The 26,798-nt window shown below is 39.4% G+C and overlaps 2 protein-coding genes across 5 annotated transcripts in view; one reads left to right on the forward strand and one right to left on the reverse strand.

Moving 5' to 3' along the window:
- Positions 1-23,851, reverse strand: part of atp6ap2 (ATPase H+ transporting accessory protein 2) — a 38,374-nt gene extending 14,523 nt beyond the window's left edge. The window contains exons 1-5 of the mRNA XM_073045549.1: positions 23,665-23,851; positions 19,485-19,612; positions 17,754-17,882; positions 6,671-6,766; positions 5,853-5,990 (exon numbers count right to left, since the gene is read on the reverse strand). Of these exons, the coding sequence (XP_072901650.1) occupies positions 5,853-5,990; positions 6,671-6,766; positions 17,754-17,882; positions 19,485-19,612; positions 23,665-23,743 (570 nt within the window). The 5' untranslated portion in view covers positions 23,744-23,851. The remainder of the gene's footprint in view (positions 1-5,852; positions 5,991-6,670; positions 6,767-17,753; positions 17,883-19,484; positions 19,613-23,664) is intronic.
- A 507-nt stretch (positions 23,852-24,358) lies between these two features.
- The window catches only part of bcor (BCL6 corepressor), a 283,650-nt gene continuing 281,210 nt past the window's right edge, over positions 24,359-26,798 (forward strand). For 3 of the 4 annotated variants that reach the window (XM_073045540.1, XM_073045541.1, XM_073045548.1), the window contains exons 1-2: positions 24,359-25,238; positions 25,538-25,619. In XM_073045540.1, coding sequence (XP_072901641.1) covers positions 25,129-25,238; positions 25,538-25,619 — 192 coding nt within the window. In that variant the 5' untranslated portion in view covers positions 24,359-25,128. The remainder of the gene's footprint in view (positions 25,239-25,537; positions 25,620-26,798) is intronic. The other variant, XM_073045543.1, reaches the window with a different exon arrangement.

Below are 26,798 nucleotides of genomic sequence, written 5' to 3' on the forward strand. Positions count from 1 at the left end.
ATGTATTGCATTGAATTGCTGCTGCTAAGTTAACAAATTTCACATCACATGCCTGTGATAATAAATCTGATCCAGACCATTTTGAGCCATTTAAACTGCCTACTCCCATCGACCTGCACCGAGACCATAACTCTCCACACCCCCTACCATCCATGTACCTATCCAAACTTCTCTTAAGTGTTGAAATTGAGCTTGCATGCACCACCTGCACTGGCAACTTGTTTCTCTCACAACCCCAATCTTTTCAGGCCTTCCAGATCCAGCAACATCCTTATAAATTTTCACAGTAGTCTTTCAACCTTATTTACATCTTCCCTGTAGGGAAGTGACCAAAACTGCACAGAATACTCCAAATAAGCCTCGCCAATGTCTTGTACAACTCCAATATGACATCCCATCTCCTGTACTCAATACTTTTAATTTATGAAGGCCAATATGCCAAAAGCTGTCTTTACAACCCTTTTAACCTGTGACACCACTCTCAGTGAATTATGTACCTATATTCCCAGATCCTTTCCTTCTATGGCAAGTTCATTATGCAAGGATTACTTACCCTGGTTTGGTCCTACCGAAGTGCAACGCATTTGTATGCATTAAATTCCATTTTTCAGGACATTTTTCCAGATACAGCTGCAAGCCATGGTAGTCTTCCTCACTGTTCACTACACCCCATTCATGGTGTCATCCACAAATTTGCTGATCCAGTTAACCACATTATCATTCAGATCATTGATATAGATGACAAACAACAATGGAGCCAACATTAATCCTTGTGGCACTCCACTAGTCACAAGCCCCTAGTCAGAAAAGCAGCCACCTACTACCGCTCTCTGGCCTCTCCTACAAAGCCATTGCCTAATCCGATTTACTACTTCATCTTGAATACCTTGCTAAAGTCCATGTAGACAATATCCACTGTCTTGCCTTCATCCACTTTCCTGGTAACTTCCTCAAAAAAACTCTAAAATTGGTTGCACATGACCTACCAAGCACGAAGCCATGCTGACTATCCTTAATCAGTCCACGTCTATCCAAATTCTCAATATTAGAATATATTCCAATAACTTTCCCACTGGCCTATAATTTCCTAGTTTATTTTTTAGAGCCTTTCTTAAACAGCAGGACATTGGTCATCTTCCAAACCTTCCATAACTTCACCTGTCACTAAGGATGATTTAAATATCTCTGCTAGGGCTGCGATAATTTCTGCCCTTGCCTCCCACAGGGTCCAAGGAAACACTTTGTCAGGCCCTGGGGATTTATCCATCCTAATTTGCCTCAACAGCCAACACAACCCACTATGTAATCTATATAGAGAGTCCATGAAGCAGATGCTGTTTTGCCTGACTTCTACAGATTCTTGCAACACTAGATGCAAAGTGTTCACCTGTAAAAACTTGTCACCTGCGCTGCCTCATTCCCTAATAGCAGATCAAGTATGGCTCACTCTCTCAATGGGACTTCCACGTACTGATTAAGAAAACTTTCCTGAACACATTTGACAAACTCAATCCATCTAGTCCTTTTACAGTATGCGAGTCACAGTCAATATATGGAAAAGTTCAGATCACCTACTATAACAATCTTGTTCCTTGCAACAGTTTGCGATCTCTCCACAAATTTGACATTAATCATATGAACATTCACTTTTTTATTTAGTACAAATTTTAACCTATAAATGTATAACCTGGAATAGGCTAGCTTATTGATAGCATAGATCTCATATCAGTGTGTTCGAAAAAGCGAATTCTCACCTTTGATTGTTAGTTCTTTATCGGATGCTTTCTTGTAGATCAATCAGAAGCATGATGCTTTTCCGTGGATTGCACATTTTAGAGTCAAAGGGCGATACAGCATGGATACAGGCCACTTGACCCATTGAGTCCATGCTGAATGTGTTATCTGCCTTGCTAGTCCCAATGTTCTCTGTTTGGCCCATACCCCTCCATGTACCTATCCAAGTGCTTTTTAAAACGATGCTATTTGTACGTACACACACACACACACAGTGCTGAAGGAATGCAATTCTGTTGTTTGCCCTCTTCCTTTTCAATCCAGATGAAAGTTCTTGGCCTAAAGCATCAAATGTTCATTTTTCTTCATAGATACCACCTAACCTGCCAAGTTCCTTGTGTATGTTGCCTCTGGACCTTCAGCACCTGAAGAATCTCAATGTTTCCATTGTATCTGTCTCAAATGCATCTGGCAGCTTGTTCCATATACTCACCATCTTCTAGGTAGAAAAGTTGCCCCTCAGGTCACTTATTTTTTTCCTCTCCCACACTAAAACTATGCTCATTAGTTTCAGTCTTCCCCTACAACATGTTACAAATAGAATGCTGTTCGACAGCCACCCACTGCACGGTACTCTTTCCTGAAAAAATGTTAAGACCAAGTAGACTTGGCAGATATTCTAATAGAGTTCAAAATTGCTCTTCAAAATATTACTCAAGAATGAAACATTATATCTAAGAGGAACAGTGAATTAAAGCTCAGGCTAGAGGATGCAGACTGCTTCATCATTTTTGGATAGAATGCATGGAGGGTAGAAAAGCAGAAAAAAAACTCTTGCAGGCTCTGCCCCATGCATGTGATGAAAGATGCCTTCAAACAGTGATTATTCACTAATAACCTGCTCACTGATTTGCAATTTGTTTTCTGCTTCAGGTCAGGTACAAATGTTGAAAGAGCTAAATTTTAGAAAAGCAGAGTCCTATTGACAGGAAAAGGCATCAAGAAGCCCAATTAAAATAGAGCACAATGGGAATTTAAACAGGTACACACTCCTCTGGCATGATCCTTCACAAAACAGAATACAGTTAATTGAAGTCAATCAACTCCTTTTCGAGAGAGAGCGCTGTTTATCAGGAAGCTATTCAATGGTGGCTAAATCAACTAGGTATCTGTCTATAGGCCTCTATTTGATGTAGTCTATTCAGTGTATCCATAAAGAACTCGGATCCAATTAAAATGCTCAAATATACCAACTTTCTATTCAGCAAAAGGTACCGTTGACTCAAAAATCACTTCATTAAGAAACACTCAAGTTCATAGCCATCACGTGAGCCACAGTAGCGTAGCAGTTAGCATGCTATCACAGCTCACAGCATTATACTTCAGAGTTCAATTTGGCACCATCTGCAAGGAGCTTATACATCCTCCTCACGGAATGCATCAGTTTTCTTCCAGTGCTCCAGTTTCCTCCCACTGTCCAAAGACGCACCAGTCAGTAGGTTAATTGGTCATTGTAAATTGTTCTGTGATTCGGTTAGGGTAAATCGTGGGTTGCTGGGTGGTGTGGCTCGAAGAGCTGGCAAGACTTATTCATGTTGTATCGCTAACTCTGTGCTGGATAACAAAATAAATAAAATACCACAAACAAGAGAAAATCTGCAGATACTGGAAATCTGAGCAACACATACAAAATGCTGGTGGAACTCAGCAGGCCAGGCAGCATCTATGGAAAAAAGTACATTCGACGTCTTGGGCCGAAACCCTTCAGTCGGACTGCAGAAAAAAAGCTGAGGAGTGGATTTAAAAGGTGGGGGGGGAAGGAAGAGAGAAACACAAGGTGATAGACGAAACCTGCAGGAGGAATGAAGTAAAGAGCTGGGAAGTTGATTAGTGAGGTGAGGTTAGAGAGAGAAAAGGAGATCGGAAATGGAAAGGGTGGGTTGCAGGGGTACATTACTGGAAGTTTCAGAAATCGATGTTCATGCCCATCAGGTTGGTTGCTACCCAAATGGAATACAAGGTGATGTTCCTCCAACCTGAGTGTGGCCTCATCATGACAGTGCAGGAGGTCACGGATGGACATATCGGAACGGGAATGGGAAGTGGAATTAAAATAGGTGGTACTTGTTCTGGTACTTGTTCGAGCGTAGATGCTCGGCAAAGCGGACTCCCAATTTATACTGGGTCTCACCAACGTACAGGAGGCCACACTGGAAGCAGTGAACACTGTAAATGACCCTAACAGATTCACAGGTGAAGTGTCGCTTCACCTGCAAGTACTGTTTAGGGCCCTGGATGGTGGTGAGGGAGGAGGTGTAGGAGCACGTGTAGCACTTGTTCCACTTGCAAGAACAAGTGCCAGGAGGGAGATCAATGGGGAGGGACGAATGAACAAGGGAGTTATGCAGGGAGCGATCCCTGCAGAAAACAAAGTTGGGGGGGTGGGGGGGGGGGGGGGAGGGGATGGAAGGACATGCTTGGTGGTGGGATCCCATTGGAGGTGGCGGAAGTTTCGGAGAATTATGTGCTGGATGCGGCGGCTGGTAGAGTGGTAGGTGAGAACAAGAGGAACCCTCTGGTAGGGTGGCGGGAGGATGGGATAAAAGCAGACATGAGTGAAATGGAAGAGATGCAGTTGAAAGCAGGTTTGATGGAGGAGGAAGGGAAGCCCCTTTCTTTGAAAAAGAGGACATCTCCTTTGGTCTAGAATGAAAAGCCTCATCCTGAGAGCAGATGCAGCAGTGATGGAGGAATTGAGAGAAGGGGTGGTGTTTTTACAAGTAGTAAGGTGGTACGAGGTGCAGTCTAGGTAGCTGTAAGAGTCTGTGAATTTGTAATAAATATCAGTGAATAAGCTGTCTCCAAAGATAGAGACAGTGAGATCGAGAAAGGGAGGTGTCAGAAATGGACTATATGAATTTAAGGGCAGGGTAGAAGTTGGAGGTAAAGTGGATGAATTCGAAGAGTTTGGCATTGGTGCAGGAAGCAACATCAATGCAGACGTCAATGTAGCATAGGAAAAGTATGGGATGGTCACCAGCGTAGGCTTGGAACAGACTATTCCACGCAGCTGACAAACAATCAGGCATAGCTGGGACCCATGGCTACCCCTTTTGTTTGAAGGAAGTGGGAGGAGTCAAAGGAAAAATTATTGAGAGTGTGAACAAGTTCTGCTAGGCAAAGGAGAATGGTGATGGTGGGGAACTGGTTAGATCTGGTGGCCAGAAAAATAAAATACCAAAAAAAACATTCAATGTCAAAGCTTAGAAAGAACAACTTGTATATTATGTAAAAAGTTTAAGTTTAATTGGGTTCCCATTGAAGTATCACATACATTTTACTGACCCCAGCATGTATTAAACTATGTTACTCAAATGATGCAGCATTTTTGCTTGCTTGACTGCATATGCCCCATCTTAGAAAAGGGCATGCTTATTTGTCTGGGTCCAGGAAGCTTTAGGAAGGCTTCCTATACTAAATCAGTTCTGGTGTTTACTGCAGAGCTGAGAGGCAAACAGCAGTACTGTATTAAGGGTTCTACTATGCAGATCGCCAAGAACTATGCTGCACTTAAGAGCGTGCCTTGCAAAATTACAGTAAAACTTAAGTAACCTTCTTCCCAACCACTTGGAAATCATGATGGTTCAGTATCAGGTACACTAAATGTTTGCTGATCTCCTCTTCAGCTTAATAGGCCCCAATGGGTTCATGGAAAAATACACTGTAACATCCTGTAAAAATGTGAATTTCAATTATGTTAGGATATTATTTGGGAATAATATCTGATGGTATGGAAAAATCTGCTAGTGTGGCACCAAAGTTCCTAGCAAAAACACAGATTATGCAAAAGGTAGAAATGTTGAGCAACACACAAAGTGCAGGAGGAACTCAGCAAGTCAGGCAGCATCAATGGAGGGAATAAACAGTTGATGCTTCAGGCAGAGACTTTTCATCAAAACCAGAAAGGAAGGGGGGAGGAGTACAAGTTGGCAGGTAATAGGTGAAAACAGGCCAGAGGGGATGCGTGTGGTTTGGGGTGGGGGATAGGGGGTGGAAAGAGAAGGAGCATGGTAGATTATCCGAGTTTTACAAATGCTAGATCAAGATTCCCTACTTACCTCATTATTTTTATTCAGAGAATTAGAAGGAAACAAACTCAAAACAGAGTTATCCTGGTACAAACGGTTTCTCATCTGTCGTAATGTCACAGGTAGATCTTCAAAAATGCTATTTGCCTTCCCAACCATGTATAATCTCTGAAACAATAAAGAGTCTGTCAATCTTTTGATTATTCAATTTCACAAACAAAACCTGAATTGAGAACCTCAACATTTAAATAATTCCACTAGTGAGGGAGATGAGGAAAAGATAAATTTTAAATGGTGAAAATTAGAGAAAATCATGACTTGCTTGGAAACTGAATTCAATTGAGAGTAAGATTATCTATATTCTCTGGAACAATGCTAATCTCCAGGGACAAGTCTGTTTAATCATCAGCTCCTGTTGCATTTAAACTAATGTTCTTTACTTCTTAACTCATCTTTGCAGCCTGAGAGTAAAGTGCACATGCTGAACTGCCTGATCCACCAGACACTAATTTTGGGGGAAGCAGCTGTTGGTTAACAGCTTAACAATTCAACAGTGTAATTTACTATTGTTTCACATTAGCAGGGATGGCCTTGCTTGACAGAGATCCTAATATAGATAACAGCTCACAGGGAGCTCATCTGTTATTCAACCAGTCACTATTTGATTTATTTTAGTTGGGCAGCTACACCTCCACCCTTACCGAGGGTAGTCCAGTTTGGGACAACATTTCAATTGTCAATGTGACTATAAAAAAGGATGCACTGACTATAAGGTAGCAGCCAGGAGACCAATAATTACCCAACCAGATCCTGCATAGTACCATACATAAAAATACCTGATCACTCACCTCTTCACTGGGGGTTAGCTGCAGAATCACTGGTGCTTCTTCAGAAAACATTGAGTGGATAGAATTGGAAACAGTGTCCAAAGTGAAAGGGACAGGCTGCAAAACAACAAATCAACTAAGTTAAAACATTGAAATGAGTGAAATTACATGTTATGGAAGAGATCATTTAATCATCTTTCCCCTCCTGTCTTTTTCACTCCTGTCCCCACTAAAAATCATTAAAATATTTAACTGAACATATAAAGTAGAAATGTCAATGGAGTGCAGTAGCCAAGAATTTATTGTTATTCATACATGGGATACAGTATTCCAGTGCTAGCGTTATTGTTCATTGTTAAGTTGCCCTTGTAAAGAGATTAACTGATCTCTAACATGACTTTCATTCTACCCAAATGTAAACTTATCAGAAAAGGAAAATGGAAGTAGTGATTTGCTGCAGCCTAGAGAATGACATTATTAAGGAAAACGAATCTCAGAAATATTTCCTCCTATATGAAACATGTTTATGGCAGATGCCATCACATTGGCCCTACACTCATCTCTGGAGAATTTGTACAGTAAAGGCACCAATGTTAAAATACTGTTTACTGACTCCAGCTCCACCTTCAATATTATAATTCCAAGCAAGCTCATTACAAAACTCCAAGACCCAGGAGTCAAATTCTCCATGTGCAAATGGATCCTTGGCTTTGTGACCAACAGACCACAATTAATAAGGACAGGGAACAAAAGCTCAACCACAATTATTCTCAACACTGCTGCTCCACAAGGTTACATGCTTAGCCACCTACTCTACTCTCTATACACTTATGACCGCATGGCCAGATCTGCTGTAACTCCATCTACAAGTCTGCAGGTGATACCACCAAAGTGGGCAATATCTCAAATAACAACGTCAGAATACAGCATGGAGATAGAGAGATTGGTAGTAACATAGTATAACGACAACAATTCCCTCAATGTCCAATCTCAATGTCTGCTCAATCTCTTCAGGAAGAAGGGTGATGCACATGCTTCTGTCTATATCAACAGTGCTGAGCTTGAGAGCTTTAAGTTCCTAGCAGTGAACAAAAACACCATCTGTCTTGGTCCAACCTTGTAAACATCACAACTAAGAAAGCCCAGCAGTACCTCTACTTCCTCAGGAGGCTAAGGAATGTCCCCACTGACACCTACCAATTTTTTGAAAAAACAATGCATATATAAAGCATTTTATCTGGGCGCATAATGGTTTGGTATGATCTGCCTGTTTCATTAGAAACTACAGAGAGTTATGGACAAAGCTCAGCATATCACAGAAACCAGCCTCCCCTCCAGGGACACTGCCTGTACTACTTGCTGCATCAGTGAAGCTCAGACATTCTTCTCCCCCTCCCATCAGGTAGAAGATACAAAAGCCTAAAAGTATGAACCACCAAGCTCAAGGATAGCTTCTACCCCACTGTTATTAGACTCGAGATGTTCCCTAGTGTAAAATGGACTCAACCTCAAATCTACCTCATTATGATCTTGCACCTTATTGTCTACCTGCATTATACTTTGTGTAGCTGTTACACTTTATTCTGCTTTCTGTTATTGTTTTTACCTTGTTCTACTTCAATATATAATTGAAGGACATTTAGATTATCCAACAATTTGAATTTAAAAAATGCTTTTCTGGAAGTGCCCTGTTACCTCCTAAATTTGTTAAAGTAGTACGCACTCCTTCAATCCTAAGGGTATAACTGTTCCATTCTTTAAAATCAAAATTAAAAACTGCAGATGCTGAAAATTTAAAAATGAAAAACAATGCTAGAAAACTGGGAAAAAAATCCTCAGACAAAAGAAACAGTTAACATTTCAAAGTTCCATTCACTTGTTTTCATCACATTCCAATGCTGGTCAGGGAGAGAGTGAAATATAGAAGGATGTTCCTCTTCAAAGAAACATGAAGGAAATTGCAATTGATTATTCAAATTGGCATAAATTTAATATGACATGACTTCTAGAATTGCTACCATTTGATTGTCCGAATTTTGTCAAGTTCAGAACACAATTAGCTATAAAGAATGTCCCTGAACCAGAAAAAGGAAACTGATCTGCAAGTCCTGTGGTGATATCCCATCTCAGACCAGAGAAAGTGTATTCCTAATTGTGGCATGAATTAAAGAATTTTAATGGACGTGAAAAATTCACAATGAATAGGAAATCAATGTTATATGCCAATTTAGGCTTAACATGTTTCATTCCCATGTAGCTGAAGTCCAACAATTTGGAAATAATTAGCCCTTTAGACATTAATAAACATGACAAAAGCAAATGTAGGAAAACAGGCAGATGACAGGCACTCAAGTAGGAAAATTTCAGACTACATTTCTTCAGTCAGAAACATTCAGTTTTGGACTTGTGTTGTTATAATGCTCCTGCAATGCAGTTCAGAATGTTTTTACCTTAAGGCTGCACACAATTGCAAACTGTTAATATTGTGAATTTCAAACTCCATTTAAGCAGAGAACAACATCCATGGTGGGATAGGTGAAAGACTATTCACATCAAGATGAACTTCAATGAGCTACTTCTTAAGAAGTCAAGGAACTGAATTCAGATCAGCTGAGCAAAATAATTTAAAGACTGGTAATGGTAATATTTGAGGTCAATCCAATCCTGCAATAGGGATGTGACTGGGAAATATTACTTCAGCCATCTAACAGATTCAGTTGTATGTTAGAATGTCTTTGTGTCTGTAACACTTACCCAACAGGCTGGTATATGTTTAGGGGAAAAGGAGATCCAGCCACACACCAACCCACCTCCCGTACACGCAGGTGCTGTGAGAATCGCGTTTATGCCTCGCGCCCGCCAACAGTATCAAACCCACAACAAATACCGTTATGAAATACACTTTAAAGAGTTTACTAACATTAACTAAAGTATTAGGCAATACAATATATATATACACACACAAGGAAAGAAAAAAACAAAAGGCGCCAACTTATCAAAGTTCAGTCAGTGTAGTGCACATCGTAGGAGCTCAATCAACGAATCATCCGACAGCCACGTCGTCACCCCTGGGACCACCCGGTGGTCTTACGAGCCGTCTAGCACCAGTCGCGGTGGTCCTACGAGCCGTCCAGCGCCCGTCCACCTTCCTCGTCCGTCCCTCCTGCCGACTCCCTTCACCCCCAAGCCTGCGCAACCCCTCCCCCAAGTTCCCAGTCTCACAAAACACAATAACATTCCCCATTGATTAACAAATGAATACAATTACCATATCAGCCATTCTAAAGCGAAACAACGGCGAGAGAAACATTTAACAGACAAAGAAACATTCCTACTCGTAACAAACCAAAGAAGCCCTTTTTAGTAACATACACCGGACATTGTACATGTCCTTTAAAAGAGAAATTGATAAACAGACATTTCCAGTCTAAATTCCAAGTTACATATGAAAACCAAGTATTACTGCAACGTAATGGTCAGAATATTTTCTAGAGTAATGTTTCCCCAACTGTTTTGGGTTACTGCCCCTTGGTTCCCAGACCACATCCCTAGCACCCTTTTCTCCCTATTACATAAAAACTGTAAAGAATATTGATTTATGATGCACAGTGAAAGAAAATAGTAACTGCAAATTCAAAGCAGCAACAAATAAATGGAAAACTTAACCATCTAAAGTTATACAATTTATTACAGTAAAAACTATTTTCATCCATTTTAGAACATACGTTACTCCAGCTATTCACCATTTCCTTGCTTTTTCACCTTTTAGTGAGATGGAGGAGCTTGGTGCAGTGATATCAGTTTCTCAACATCAAGCAAAATGTTATTCAGATGGAGTCTCAGATTCCCACATTCAGTAGTTTGTAGGCTGTGGCATTGCTTTGAAAGAAGCTGGACAACTGCATGGAAATGGCTATCCACTAAATGTTAGAAAGGCAATAAAGAACATCTTGACTTTTCCTGTCCCCCTCCCCATAGTGGAGGATATTATTCAGAGGTTTCTTTCTGCAACCAAAAGTCTTGATATATTTTTGACTCTCAGCTTCAGCTGTCATTTTGTAGCAAGATCAGTTCTTCCTCCACCCTTCCTGTTAATTCCTCATTAAAAATGTTCAGGAATGGATTTATTACCCAATCTGGAATATGGATCGAGAGCAGATTCTGAAATCTCTGACATGACTTTATACAGCTCACCCACATGGGGAGAGTATACTTCTAAGATCATTATCTGGTATTCTTTCTTTCTCTTCCAACTCAGAGGCTTGGAAATTGGAACGGTTGTGAAAGCTAATGGTGCACTTAAATAGGGTTAACTTGGACAGAAATGTAGCGATGCCTAATTTGGCTTCAAAAAGATTCACATCTCCCTGCAACTGAAGATTGATCTCATATAGCTTTATGAATAAATATCATGCCTAATATTGAGTTGATTACTGAATGAAGCATTCGAGTCTCCAAAGATTTTTCAGTTTCAAAAAGCACATGGAAGTGCTTCAAGCAATTTGCTTTTGAGAGCTATCTGATTTGTGTGCAAAAGCAAACGTTCTCGCTGTACATCATTCTCAATACAAAGCTCTCAAAATAGTCAAGAATTGAGAGCACAGGATTTGATTTGATTTACCGCTGTGATAACAATATTTAATGATTTGTGCAACTGATCACATAGGTTTTCTTGTGACAAGATGTTAGACTATAAGATAGGAGCAGAATTAAGCCACTGGGCCCCATCGAATCTGCTCCGGCATTCCATCATGGTTCATTTATTATTCCTCTCAACCCATTCTCCCACTTTCTTCTATAACCTTTAATGTCCTGACTAACCAAGAACCCGTCAACTTCCACTTTAAATGTATTCAGTCTTGGCCTCCAAAGCCGTCTGTGGCAATGAATCTGACAGATACATCACCCTCTGGCTAAAGAAATCCTACACTCACCCACTATAAGAAACATCCTCCTCACACCCACTCTATCCAGGCCTTCCATTATTCAGTAGGTTTCAATGAGATCCCTCCTCATTCTTCTAAACTCCAGCAAGTACAGGACCAAATCCATCAAATGTTCCTCATACACCAACCCTTTCATTTCTGAAATCATTCTCATGAACCTCCTCTGGACCCTCTCCATTGCCAGCACAGCTTTTCTTAGATCCGGGGCCCTAAACTGCTCACAATATTTCAAGTGTGCAATGCCTTATATAGCCACAGCATTTCATCCTTGCTTTTATATTCTAGTGCTGTCAAAATTAATGCTAACACTGCATTTTCTTTCCTTACCACCAACTCAACTTACAAGTTAACCTATAGGGGTGCACAAGGACTCCCAAATCCCTTTACCCCTCTGATTTTTGAATTTCGTCCCAGTTTAGAAAATAGTCTATGCCATTATCCCTTCTACCAAAATGCATGACACTTTCCTACACTATATTTCACCTGCCACTTGGCTCATTCTCCTAATCTGTCCAACTAATTATGCAGACTCCCTGCTTCCTCAATATCACCTGCCCCTCTACCCATCTTTGTATCATCTGCAAACCTGGCTACAAAGCCTTCAATTCTGACATCCAAATCACTGACATACAAAGCAAAAAGTAGTCCCACTATAAGACCATTAGACTATCATAATCACTAGTCACCAGCAGCCAACCAGAACATGCTCGCTCTATTCTGACCCACTGCCTCCTGCCAATCTTCTATCCATGCTAGTATCTTTCCTGTAATAGCATGGGATCTTACCTTGTTAAGCAGCCTTATGAAAGGCCTTCTGAAAATCCAAGTCAACAACTTCCAGATTCTTTGTCCATCCTGCTTGTTATTTCCTCAAAGAATTTGAACAGATTTGTCAGGCAAGATTTCCCCTGAAGGAAATTATGCCGACTTGGCCTGCTTTATATTGCGCCTCAAAGTATTCTGAAACCTTATTAATAATGGACTCAAACATATTTCCAACCACTGAAGTCAGATGAACTGGCCTAAAAGTTCCTTTCTTTTGACTCCATCCCTTCATGAAGAGTGAAGTGACATTTGCAATTTTCCATTCCTCTGGAACCATTCCAGAATCTAGCGATTCCTAAAGGATCATTATTAATGACTCCACAATCTATTCACTAACTCTTTCAGAACCCGGGCTGTAGTCTATCTGGTTCAGGTGTTTTATCTACAGTACCTTCAGACCTTTAGTAATAGCAACTGCACAGATGACAGAGTGACAGAGTCACTGATGATGACAGAGTCGAAGACCAGAAGAGAGGGGCGTCCTTTTAGAACAGAGATGAGGAGCAGACTCAATGGGCCAAATGGCCTAATTCTGCTCCGCTATCTTATGGTCTTAAAATAGAAAGAATGATGTTATTCAAGTAAGTGAGGGGCCCCTGTCAAACAAGAATGTTAAATGTATAACAGTGAAATGGCAAATAATTTAATTTTAACCTGCAATTTACATTAGTTTTCATAGTGGCGGACACTACAAAAATCCCAAAGACTGCCTGTTTACACAAGCATGTTATAACCTGTAACAATCCTTAACAGATAGTTTATTGGACAAAATGACACCAAGGCAGCCAAACTGTCAGGACATACAGTATTGGCTTGTTTAAATAAGTTGCTGCAAAGATCATAGAGGCATTGACTAAAGCTTTTCAAAACGACATCCACAGATGTGACCACAAATGTAATACCATTCTTCACAGAGAAACCAAAGGCAAATTAGTTTATTATTAGCAAGATGCTGGAGTTCATAAATCAAAAAAGACAGCCCAAATGGTTCCATGAAAGGAAAATAGGCCAAGATGAATAGATGGGCAATGGCAGACTGTTTTAGGCCCTCAATGATATGGAGGAGGGGCAGAATACAAGGTATCCAAATCTGCAATGACACCTAAATACTGGATTTTTTTTTGTGTGCCATTCTCTGCCATAGCCTCGGTGACCACTTTTTTATCCCCCAAGTGGTTGTCTTGGAGGAAGAATTCTGTGAGTGGTCCCCCACATCCTTCTCACAGCGCAGTTTTTTTTAAAAACAAGCTGAGTTGCGAGCTCAACACTCAACCTGGCACAGATAGAAAGTGTGACCAGAAGCAGCCCGACTGGATTCAAACTCGGGAACCTTCGCTCCAGAGTCCGGTGCTGATGTCACTGCACCACCAGCCAGCCAAAATAGTTGGATAGACTATGCAAATCAGATACCTCTTTGGAAAATAGAGATTATAGGAAGGAGTACCACTGTTGCAATTGTACATGGTGTTACTGAAGTTTCATCTGAAATACTGGGTACAGTTTAGTTTAGGTCCGCTTATTTGAAAAAGTGCATACTAATTCTAGAGGCTGTTCCAAAGGGAGTCACTTTGTTAATTTCTGAAAATCACTGGGTGGTTTATCACAAAGTTAAGTCATTTTCTGGAATTCAGAAGATCAAAGTGTGATCTTCAGAAAGACAAGATTCTAAGGAGACACAACATGGCAGATGTTGAGGCATTTTCACATTTGCAGAGTCATGAATCAGGACAAGTTTATAAAACAGAGGAACTTCTCTGTACTTCTAAGGAACGAAACTAACTTCTCACTAAGGATGCTAAATATTTGGAATTTTATACCCCAGAGAGTTGTCAAGGCTGCAAGCATTTAAAAAGATAGATAAATTATTGAAAGAAAGTTTGTAGAATTCAGGATTGCAACTCGCACAAGAGTCAGGTCTTTGAATGACCATATTGAATGGGGGACAGGCTTGAAATGCCATTTGGATGTTTCTTGCTGCTTTTTCTTGTATTTGCATTCATCCTTGATCAAAACATATGTAGAGCAAAGCTATCTCTAGCTCTAGTTTCAAAAATAGTCCCTTTATTCTCCAGCTGTTTCTCAGAATGGTTGGACTATTCAATACAAATTTTGCTTCAAATCGTTTGTAATATTTCATTATAATAAAACACATCAAAGATGGACTCGATAACATTAATTCTACATCAGAAACATCATTGTAGAGTCGTTTCCTTGTGCAGTTGTTTTAAAATTAATACACCACAAATATAGAAGCACTGGCAGTTCTATTCTGCTGCACACCTCAAAATAGTTTGGATGCGGTTAATGTTCTGTCGCCATCTTGACGATTAACATCAATTTCACAGGCTTCACAGGCAGAGTTCAGTTCTTCAGGAAGTTTCTTTGCAACTGTATATTGCACACAAAACCACCAACTATGTACAAAGTTTGACTTAGCTACCATCTTAAAGCTCAATTATCAGTCAAGGAAAACCAACACATTTTCAGAAAATTTAAATCAAAATACTGAGTTTAAAAAAACATTGTGATCAAGGTTACTACTTTAGAGACTATTTGAAATGATTATAGGTGGCAAGATAACAATACAAACTATTATAAAATAATGCTCTATGTAAAATAGAACAATGAAAAGCAATGGAGAAATGAATTAATTTGATTTTTTTTTTACTTTTAAACAACAAATTGTATAATTTTTTAAAAATGCTATGTAGAATTGTTGCAGAATTTATACAGTATGGCGTGAGAAGTTGGAACCAAAATGTCACTTCAGGTGAAGTCTGACATAATTGGATTGAGATGTACAAATTAAAATTTAATAGCTTATAGATAGATATTAAGCATATTGCATCTTTGTGTCCCATCTTCAAAATTATCTTTGATTAAAAATTTGTTCAGTTTTCCTTGTACAGCCTGTCATGTCAATACTGTGGCTGTGATGTATTTTAAATTTTCAATCAGTGAACCAGCAAAGCATGCTTCAGTGTTCATCAATTGCAGTAAGCTTTCCAATACAACCTTTTTCATAAAATTTCTAAAATTTGTAGTAATCAAGATAGATCACAAGGGTTGGGTGTTGGAAAGAAAGAAAATATAGGAATGTGCTTTGAAGTGATTATGGAAAGAGACTTGGAGGCAATAAACACTAGCACAAAATGTAAGTTTTCTATGCTGCATCCTCATTGACTTTACATTATGTACAATTTAGAAAGTGAACCAAGTTTTATCAGCACATCAATCTCCAATTAACTTCCTATAACGCTACTTAAAAATTATACATAGTATATGACTGTATGTACAAGTTACATTACTGTAATTATTTCCAATGTTAAATTTGGAATATTACTTTAAATTAATTTGGGCCACCAGGACTACAAATAGAAATTAGTGAAAAGCAATTTAACACAGTTATAGAATTGTTGAATTTTAAAAATAGTTGGGAGTAAGCTAAAAGACAAATGACTACAAATAAATTTTAGTAAGAAAAACTGCTTTATGACAGATTTGTCATACTAGACAGTATGGATGACATGGCTTAATGTCTCTTTGCTTAGACAGTTAGACAGGTTCAATGATGCCTTGCTGCTATTCCACTTTTGTTGATACAAGTTGATTGGTAAGTTCAATGGGTGATCTGCAGGTTCTTCTACAGGTGGAGCAGGTGGATGTTTAGTTTAGGAGTTTCATTCTTACATTTACACCAGGCTGCATCATTGAAGACCAATACTATTACAAATGCTTCTGTACTAACTTGTAACCACTGAAATCAGTGGTGTTGTTACATCTTTCCAGGCAAGGTTGTGAGGATATCTTTAACTATTTCCCCTATCCAGCTGATAAATTCTTCTTGACCTTTTTTTGAATAAAATGTTTAATTCTGGAGTTTGGTGTCAAACATACAAAACAACACTTTGTCAATGAAGCTGATTGAGTGTAATTAGGACCTAAATGTTGATGTGATCTGGGGAGGACACTTGCTGGTTTACTTACAAGAGAGCAAGGAACACTGCTCCCAGCAGACTATTAGCTTAAGGCCAGGTTGAAGAGCCTAATCATCTAACACTCCCTTCCTTAGGCAGTCAAAGGTTGTGCTCGTGCACTAAAGATGATGGTGAACAGAAATTGTTCATGAACCATAGGTAGGAGTGCATGTTTTCCAGAATCTCACTGCGGACCTTAGTTATCAAAGGGCAGTGTTGTTTTGCAGATGCAGGTTAATAGAAGTCTTTTGTTTTATTAATGTTAAGTGCAAGACCCATCTACTTGTAAACATCAGATGATCTGGTGCAGTTCAGTCAAGGTTGGGATAACCTTGGAGATAGAAAGGAGGTGAAATAAGCTGAAGTTCCATTCCAATAGGACAATTAGAGCAAAGTACAAGGAAAATAAATTGGCACAGAAGTTCAACTACACTCCATACTGAGACTGAACATGTTGAAGATCCATCGGTTAAGATTTGATTTCCATCACAGTCTATGGACTGTGTAGTAGTGATACACAGGTAGTGATACTTGTCAACACTGCTCAAAAGTCTCTCCAAAGGAAAAGTCTAAGGCTTTAGTGAAATTATAAAGGCCATGCAAATAGTGGCTGGTGTGGTTTCCTACATTTTTCTGACTTGCACAATGAAGATGAAGTCCAAATGGATAAAATCGATCTATGATCGGGAAAGCAGATCATTAACTATGGGGAGATGGCCAAGGACCCTGATGAATTTTTTTTCCCAATGTGACAAACAGCAGGGAGACCACCACTATTTTTAACTTGTAGTGGGATGGTGCTTTGGGTATTGGAGTACAAATGACCTCAATGGCACTGAAGGATCTGTGCATGCCCTTTGGAGATTAGTATCTCACAAGAGAAATGGTGTGCAATTTTCAGAAAGCTCTTTAGCCACATGAACTTATAGGCCAACGAGTAATTAAATTCTCCCAATCCAGATGCAGTAAGCCTTGTTTAGTCAACTTACAAAACCTAGCATTTCCTTTCCTTGATTCTAGAGTAGATGCAACCACTAACCAAACTGGGAAGCATACAAGCAGATTTCAATTGACTTTCCCATTTAAAGTGAGATATATTTAAACATAATGCAAATTAGTTAACTGTACTCAAAGTAATCATAGTAACAACTGTACATTTACAGTCAATGGCATTAAGTTATAACACTAATGTTTTTTTCATTTGTTACTTTTCTAAAAGGTTGTATTTTGAGATCTGTTCAATGTTTTGAGTTCAACAGTTTCTGAAGTTAAACATGGATACACCGCTAGGATTCAATTTATAATACAGCAGTATCTCCATTATACATTACACAAACTTCTGAAAGAACTACTTACATTTTCAACAACATACGAAAGTCCACTCTTGGGCAAAACCAGCCGTTCGATGCCCCTCACAATTAGCAAAAAGTTGGCACGTGGCCGGTGAAACAAGCTCCCGACAGCAAGTCCAGACCATGGAAGATCCTTTTAAAAAAAAACAAAGTATTTTTTTGATGTACCCAGACAAATCTGACAATTGTTTCTACTTTAAATGTACAACACTATATGGAAAAAAACAACCTTAATTTTCTTCCCACTGTTCATATGGTGCCTATATTTGCATAAAAACCAGTGCATAATCCAAAAGATGTCCATGCAAATGAAAACAACCAGCCTTCCTACAACTCAAGTCAAACAAGAACTTCACAAAGAATTTGCATTTTATTAATTTACTTTTCTAACGCTACTGCTAGTTTGATATTTCACGCTGCCTCCACCTCTGCCCACTAAAGAAAAATAGACAAAGATAATAATTGAGAAAGCAAATTCTTATTGTGATGGATTGGGAGAAAGGATGAAAACAGTGAAATGAGATCCAAATGTTTTATGATGTGGATTTACAGAAATAATACTCTAATTTATTTTATTTTTTTTAAAAGAGCAGATGAAATCAATGTCAGGTCCTCTTTTCTTGTATCAAGTTACTGGACCAACCTATTTTTAATTATCAGCTAGGTGAATCTGACATTCTGAACATTGATCCAGTCTGCTATGTGTACTGTTTTATGAATGTACTGTAGCAATTCCAGTCAGCTTTACATCACTTTCCTAACATCAGTGAGTAACCAGATTCATGGAAATACCAACAAATTCTCCATACTCACAAATATTATGGATCTGTCCTATTGTTTCAACATAGGACATAAAATAGTATGATGTTTTGATTCCACAAATAGCCCGTGCTCCATGTAGTTGATTGGGAATAGAGTGTGATGTTGAGTGGATAGGGGAAAAAAAAAGTCAGGAAAAGTTGAATTCATGGACCATCCATATACCAAATTATTTAATTAATTTGTGGGTGCCTTGTGCTTTCTCAAATTTTGAGCCATGAAATACCAATTAGCTCCACCAAGAATGAAAATTTGCAATGTGGATTGCCTATCATTGAATAGAAACAGAAAAGCAGTATCTGTGAAGAAATATGATAATATTTCAGGTCAATTTCCTTGCAGCACCATTTCTCTCTCCTGGAGCTACATCATCCACTCAGTATTTCCAGCATTTTATGCCCCAGGTTTGAATTTACAGCATCTGTATCATTTCACTCTTGTGCAAACATACGCACGAGAGAAACGTGCTAATTTACGTTGCAATCAAATTTATAGCTTACCAGGTTTCTCTCTTGGTGCATATTTCAGTGTCACTATAAAAGAGTTTCAGCAGAGCACATTTCTGGCCCAGATTTTTTGTGGATAGCAAAAGGTGAAGGGCACTAGTCACTCATCACATTTACCTTGCTTAAACTTTCCACAGTATGTAGCCTAAGAACATGCAGTTATTAGAAATACAAAGAAAAAAATCATGAGTAACTTTCCTACTTCACGCTTAATGGACCAATTACTACTTCAATTCATGAATGTACTAGGAGTGAAATCATGATTTAGAATGTGATTTTTTTGGAGTAGATATTTATAGACGTCAAAACAAATTTAGTTTCATTGCGTAAATTTGACATACTAAGCATTGTTAATTTTGGCAACGATAAATCAAATTTCACACAAACATATAACAAAAAGAGTCATTTACCTCCTCGACTGAAAATCCCATGGACAAAGACACAACATCTGGAATACGGCCTCCGGGCAGAGGCCCTGCATTTTGGAAGTGGACAGACTGCGAAGCCCTCAATATGCTAAATTCATCACTAAACACTCCTGCAAAAATAGATGTGGGAAGGAACCAAGAAAAAAATGAGGAAGAATTTTTATAAGTTCATTGAAAGCTTTCAAAATTAAATTAGAATACAAAATCATCTCTTAGAAGATAAAACTGAAAAAGAATGTTCTACTGAGATAACTTGGCTACAAAATGAGCAGAATAAATGCACGAGGTCTTTAAAATTATAATCAATGTGGACCAAGAGCTATGCTGGCAAAAACACATGCATTATTGACCAAGAGGCTCCAGTTTCCATATATGCATTAGTGACCAGAAAGCTCCACTTAGCAAGCAGAACAAGTGCTGCATCTGCCCCACACCTCCTCCCTCACTAATATTCAAGGCCCCAAATAGTCCTTCCAGATAAGGCAACATTTCACTTCTGTTGGGTTCATCCAGTGCAGCCTCCTGTATGTCACTGAGACCTGACGCCTGACGTAGATTGGGAGACTGCTTCACTGAGCACCAAAGCTCCATCCACCAGAAGAAGTGGGATCTCCTGAAGGCCACCCTTTTCATTTCAATTCTACTTCTCATTCCCATTCTGACAGGTCAGCCTATGGCCTCCTCTGGTAAATGCCTCCCCCCCCCCCCCTCAATATTCCCATTGCCCTCTCTCACCTTATCTCCTTACCTGTCCATCACCTCCTTCTGGTACTCCTGCCCCTTCCCCTTGCTCCAAGGTCTTCTACCCTTTCCTAACAGATTCCCTCTCTTCCAGCCCCTTTTACTCTTTCACAAATCAACTTCCCCGTTCTTTACTTCACCCCTCCCCTGGTTTCACCTATCACCTGCCACCTTGTACTTGTTCCTCCCCTCCCCCCACCTTCTTACTCTGACTGCTCCCCTTCCTTTCCAGTCCTGATGATAGGTCTTGGCCTGAAACACTGATGGTTTCCTCTTTTCCAAAGATGTTTCCTGGCCTGCTGAGTTCCTCCAGCATTCTGTGTGTTGCTTTGGATCGCCAGCATCTGCAGATTTTCTCGTGATAGTGAAATCTCCAGTTTCAATTCCCAGTTAGGCGAAGTTAATTGATCTTAATCTACAAACCAATTGGGTCAACTTTATTGTCATCTCTGGCCATGAACTGGGAAGAATGTCAAAAAAAAAACAGTAGACCCCTTTCTTTCTATTACGTCTGCTGCTTGAGTGGGTGCATGTCTGGCAAGGCAGGTTGGATGACTTTATGATTTTGACCTCATGGTACTTACCTTGCATTCTTTTGCATGATAAACAAAACACCTCTTCTGAATCTGTATCCGGAATTAAACATTCAAATAGGAAAAGTAATAGTAAAAACAAATCAGAACCACATTCATACTAAAAAAAACACGCAGTGTGAAGCAAAGTAGCTCATGTGGAAACATCTTGTCTCAAATAATAGGTTTGATTATATATGCAATACTGAGAGACAGTGGTTAGGTTTCATGGAATTGTTAGCCAATCTACAAATCATGACCAGCTGAGCATGTAGTGAGGCCCTCCATTGGTCATAATTGACTGCAAGTATTCCATTGTAGCTGTCTACATAATAGGACAAGGACAATACAACATGGAGACCAAGCTGCTGCCCATGCAACAGGCTCTTCCTCTTCCCGCAGCTGATGAATCCAAAGGAACAAAAGATGCAGATATAGTTTGGCACCAGTGGCATCATAGGAATTGCCAGTCAGCGTTGAAATCAACGTAGGACTGCCTTAGGGACTCCAACTCCGGCTTTCTCCTCAGGGGTAACTCCAGAAGCCTGCCCCATGAGTGGTTATAGCTACAAGGCAGCAGAGATTTGAGATCAGAGTTTTTGCTCCTAAATGAGCCTTGAACCACGACAAGCCTCAGAAGGATCTGGTTTTAAGGCACCAGTCAGTAACCCACCTTTGCTCCTTTTCCTGTCAGTAGAAATGGTTCCGCCAGGCTTAGTAGCTAAGCCACACGTGGAGGGCAGAAGCTGAACAACTGCCAGTGAATTTGAGACACATGCCACTGGGAGCATTTACTAGGTTACAGGAGCTGATCCCCACATCCCCCCCAGCAATGACAACCTTAAGAACCAAGGCATTAAGTACTATTTTAAATAGAGGGCCAGGATTCTGGTATTCTGTATGAACAGTCCAGTGCCTGGTGAATTCTATTTCAAAGTGATATAGAAAGAGCGAATATCATTACAAAAAAAATCTGATCATACATTCATTGATTTTTTTTGCAATTTTATGTGCCAATTGGTAACCATTTATAGGTAAAAACACATTTGTGGAAAAGAGACCATTGTAATTGTTGATATAAAAAGCTGATGTAAAATATACATTAAGATTGACTACTGACACCAATGCTGTCCATTACCACTGAATATAGCTGGTATATTGTCAGAATTTACAAAGATAACCTACTTCATTTGATCCATGTTGAGAAAAAGAACAACTTTCATCTATTCCAATAAGCTACACCATCAGCTGGATACACTATTTGAGTAGAACATAAACAGTACTGGAATAGTAACTCTTAAATGGCAGGAATTTCAATATTTTTGAGGATTTTACAACTGTATGAAACAATGCAGGGAATTTTTGAATCTAACAAATCCGAAGTGAGGTTTCTTCGTCCACATTGATCAAATTAGAACACACTGCAAACAAATCTACAGTGACCTCAACTGTTTGTAACTAGATTTCAGAAATAGAAAACATCAACTCTCACTGACAACTAGTTTTGCAAATAAAATCTTAGTTAAATCTCAAATTCGCCATGCTTAACCAATCCCGAAATGCACTAGAATATAAAATGTACCAATATGAAACCATAAGTGTTCATAGCTGCAAATACTATTACTCCCCGAGACAAAGTTTATATTTTAAAACTATAATCATGCAAACAGAACTACCAAAAGTAATGGGTTAATTCGAAATGAATGCATTTTAAAATTTATTATATTTCACCCAGTTATTAAAGATGCAAAAGTAGAAACTATCAAGGTGACTTTTAAAATGGATTATTGACATAACATACAGCATATCCCAGCAAGTGAAAACAAGTTAAAACCTGCATTTTGTCACAAATAAAATTTCAAATTACAGTTGTGAAACAAATCTTCAGAGCCTCATTGCATTGTATGCCCAATTAACTACTTTTGAAATGTAGTCACAAGTGATATGGTAGAATCTTGTTACTGGGCTAGCATTCAGAGGCAGGGACTAATATTTAAATTCTACTACAGCACCCAGAGACATGGCACATAACGATGATGATGCCAGCAGCCAGAAAATTTAAAGTGATTTAATAAATTTGAATTTAAACTATAACTTTAGCTATCAAAAATTACATTGCTACAAATAATTATTGGCTCACTGAAGTCTTTCAGGCAAAGATGACAGATGTTCTAGTCTACTTTGCAGACTAGAACATAATGACTTCCCGAGTGTCTCTAAAATCCAAATGGTTCCAGTTTTGTCTCCTCTTCCTTTCTTAACCTGCATTCTTACATCAGTCATCAGTACCTTTAATCTTGGGAATTTTAAAAGACACCATTGAAGTTTCCATTTTCTCTGTTGAAATGAAATCTAGTGAATACATCTACTTTTAGTCGTCTAAATTTAACAGTACATTAATTTACGAATATTGTTTAAACTTCACTCCCATTTGGTTCTTGATACCTTCTAAACGAAACGAAATCCGCAGGAGTCACTTGTCCCCTCACAACTACTATATTTTTCAGCTGAATAACACTGCAGTTTTAAAAAAAATCCAGTTTAATCTAGTATATGAGAAGGAACTGAATTTTTTTAAAATCACATGATTTTGCCATCTCTTAAGCAATCACATTCTCGACCGAAATTTTGAAATCACTAATACAACTCTTGAATTTAATCATACAAACCTACAATTGCATGAGTGTACGAGATTGCTTTTCGGGAAGTAATCTTCCCGAGGTTTATTTAATTACTAAACATTATGCAGCGATTTGAAGCCAACTATTCTCAAATGAAAGGATAATTACCAAAGTCTTAACAGGTAAGGGAATTTGGCAAACAAAAGGTGACCTTTCAAATATTCTTACCCATAGTAAGGGCTGTAGTGATGAGAAATAGCTGAGAAAGCCCGGCACCACCTCTGAAATCCACAGACCCGAGCGCCATTTTACCACCGCACTGCCTTCTGGACAGGACGTACGAAAGAGACGGAGAATGGTGGTGACGGGAGGAAAGGTGCCTCTTCTTCAGGCTGGCGATCTTTACGGCGTCGCATCATACACTGGCTCGTGATCAGAATTGGCCTATGATTGACAACAATTAAACCAATTCGAAGGAAAAGAAAGCGCAGAAGGGCAGGACAGATAATTTAATCGACGACGAAAGGAGCCATTCAAAATTGAGAGGAGGGAGGGCGGGTCCCAATTTAGGCCAATGAGGAACGGTACTGGCGTCCCCGCTTCCTTCCTTGGCGCGTGGCCAATTGTGGAGCTCGAGTCGAGATCGTTTTGCTCGCGATTAGCGAGAACGGTTCGGAAGCTCGCGACTCCGGAGATGGCGTGTGGAGCGGCCAGTGTAAAAGTCATTCAACGACAGAATGAATAAATAAATAAATAGATCCCAGCACGGAATAAACCAAGAATTCCTCTCTCTCTCTCTCTCTGTCTCTCCCGCCCCGGCCAGCACAAACTCGCGTTTGAGATTTCCGTAATTATCCCTGGGCGCTTTGTGCCGCCGTTTGATGAGGTGTGACGTCAGGCTCGCTTGGCTCAGTCCCTCTCGGATCGGCGCAGCGAAACTTCCCGGGTGGCGCCCGCTGAACCGGGCCAGCGAAACGGGCTGGTTGGCGGCTCCAGCGAGTAGCGGCAAAGCGCTGGAATTTACCTCGTTCATTGTACTGTTGTGTTTTCTTATTAAAAGATGAGAATCAACTACAACTTTAGACAAGTAAAAGGAAACGGGAGAACGACTTGAAAATCCAACTCCAAAAGAACCCAAGGGAAGGGGAAATCCTGAGTGAGCTGAATACGAGCACCAAACTGGACTTGGGCTGAGGGAAACTCGGGTCGGAACCCTTGGTCACAACCGGTATAAATTTTAATGCTTTGTAACTACTACACTTCAAAATACGACCAAACTGGGAAGCTGTAGCCTGTCTTATTTTTTTCATCTTACGGCGCCGTCAATGCGTAATTAAAGAGGTTTTGCAATGTATCTCCGCTGCGTTTAGGCAGAATGAAGCGACTGAAGTTGCTGGAAGATTTGTTGTAGGAGCAGTCTCGTCCCTGGTGATTGGTGGTGGGGAAGAAACTAGCGCTTCAAACATCCCAATCCAACCTCGATCTATCTCTCCTTAGGAGTGGGAGCCAAGGAGACTCATCAGCATCATCATGCTGTTGATGTCGACGTAGAGGCTGGCACAGTTTTGAAACGTTTACTCGAGGAGAAGGGGGTTATCCCCTCTTTTAAGTTAAAGAGACATGAATCTAAAAAGTCTTTGGGTCGCATGAGAACGCTAATGGGCTTTTAGTTGCGTTTATCTTATAAAAATCATGGCGAAAACCAAAGAGAAACGCGTTTGGAAGGAAACGTATGGCGATTTTCGTTCAGCGCCCGGAGAGTGCATCAGCGGCAAGAAGGATCGCGACAAGCCCGATACTAAGTGAGTTTAATTTCCGTTGACATCTCTTTCTCCCCCCCACCCCCGGCACCGAGTTCATCTGCTGGTTCGTTTAAGGAACTGTTTCCCAAGTTAGATACTATCACATAAAGTAAATGTGTCACAAAATACTTTTAAAATTCTTCAATTATATACAGGAACAATCACTTATTTGACGTTTGTAGATAAATGCATTTCTTTGGACATAAGAATGTTTCATGAACCCTTTTCGAATTATTTTTCATTAACTATTTGTTGACTGTTAATTACATATCTTAAATCCTTGATACCGACTTTTCCAGGTTTGTAGATTCAGAAATTGGCAAAGGACGATCCGAGAATTTTAAAATGACAGATTCTCAGTCAATAGGAGGTGTGAAAAATGTGAGTCCTGCTTTTATTTTCTTTAAACAATTTACTCTGAAAAACCAAAATAAATTATCATAGAGTTACTGATAAAAGTTACAAAGATTGGACTGACTGAACGTAGTTGTAAGAGATTCCTCGAACTTTGTCATCGCTTGCATTTGAACTTGACTGTTACTGTGTGTTCAACATACTTCTTTGATCAAAATGACTTGCTGGTATGTTTATCACGAGTTCCTTGTCCACTTTTTAGATTTAAGACTTTTTATAACCTCGCTACCATGAGTAAAATGTAGATTTTCAAAGGTTTGATCTGATTTCTTGTGGATTATTTGTTTTAAAACCTTACTGTAAAGCTGTGTACATGTACATTTGCAGTTCCTTCAAAAGTAACAACATTTTAAATGTTAATGGTGAAATCAATTCAGTTGTCACTTCACCCTAACCATATGATACCTTAAGATATTTTATAGGATTTTCCGGTTGTAATGGCCATGCTGCTTCATAGAAGGATGGGAGGCAATGTGGTTGAGAACCATATAACAACAATGGGAAAGGATTCTCATAATTTCTTCATCTTAAAAAAGAATCTGGAAACAGAGAGATACTATTTTAGGGAGGGCATTCCCAAATGTAGAGCCTTGATAGCTGTAGGCATAGATACTGACAGTAAAGTGGGAGAGGGGATTGGAGTACAGATAGTTTTGCCAGAGGAAGGAAATTTTGCTCCTCTTGGAGGGGTGGCAGAATTATGGAGGCCCATTGACACAAATATGACTTTTTAAACTTGTTTGAGATCATCATTAACTGAAACATGTGTTGCTTAGCAACAGATTAATTAAATCTAATTAAATCAAAACATAAAAATGTTGTATGAAGGTTCAATGGCAGATGTACTGAAGTTGGAGTAAAATGGTTGGTGTCATGGAAGTGGTAGTATCAGTCTTTGTGAAAGAAAGAATATGAGGTTGGCACTCTCCTCAGGGTCAGGAAGGACATCATCACAGAATAAATAGGTTGCCACAACCTGAAGCAAAGTCTAGAAAAAGTGACGGCATCATTGACAAGTACATAAAGTTAGTGAGGAATGTCAAAATTTATGGTATTGTTCTTCTAATTAGTTTAAGAAATCCCAATGGAATAAATTTCGTCAATGATTAGTATGATGATTAACAAGATTTCAACAATTGTGGATTG

This window comes from Hemitrygon akajei, chromosome 5, assembly GCF_048418815.1.
Source record: "Hemitrygon akajei chromosome 5, sHemAka1.3, whole genome shotgun sequence".
NCBI lineage: Eukaryota > Metazoa > Chordata > Chondrichthyes > Myliobatiformes > Dasyatidae > Hemitrygon > Hemitrygon akajei.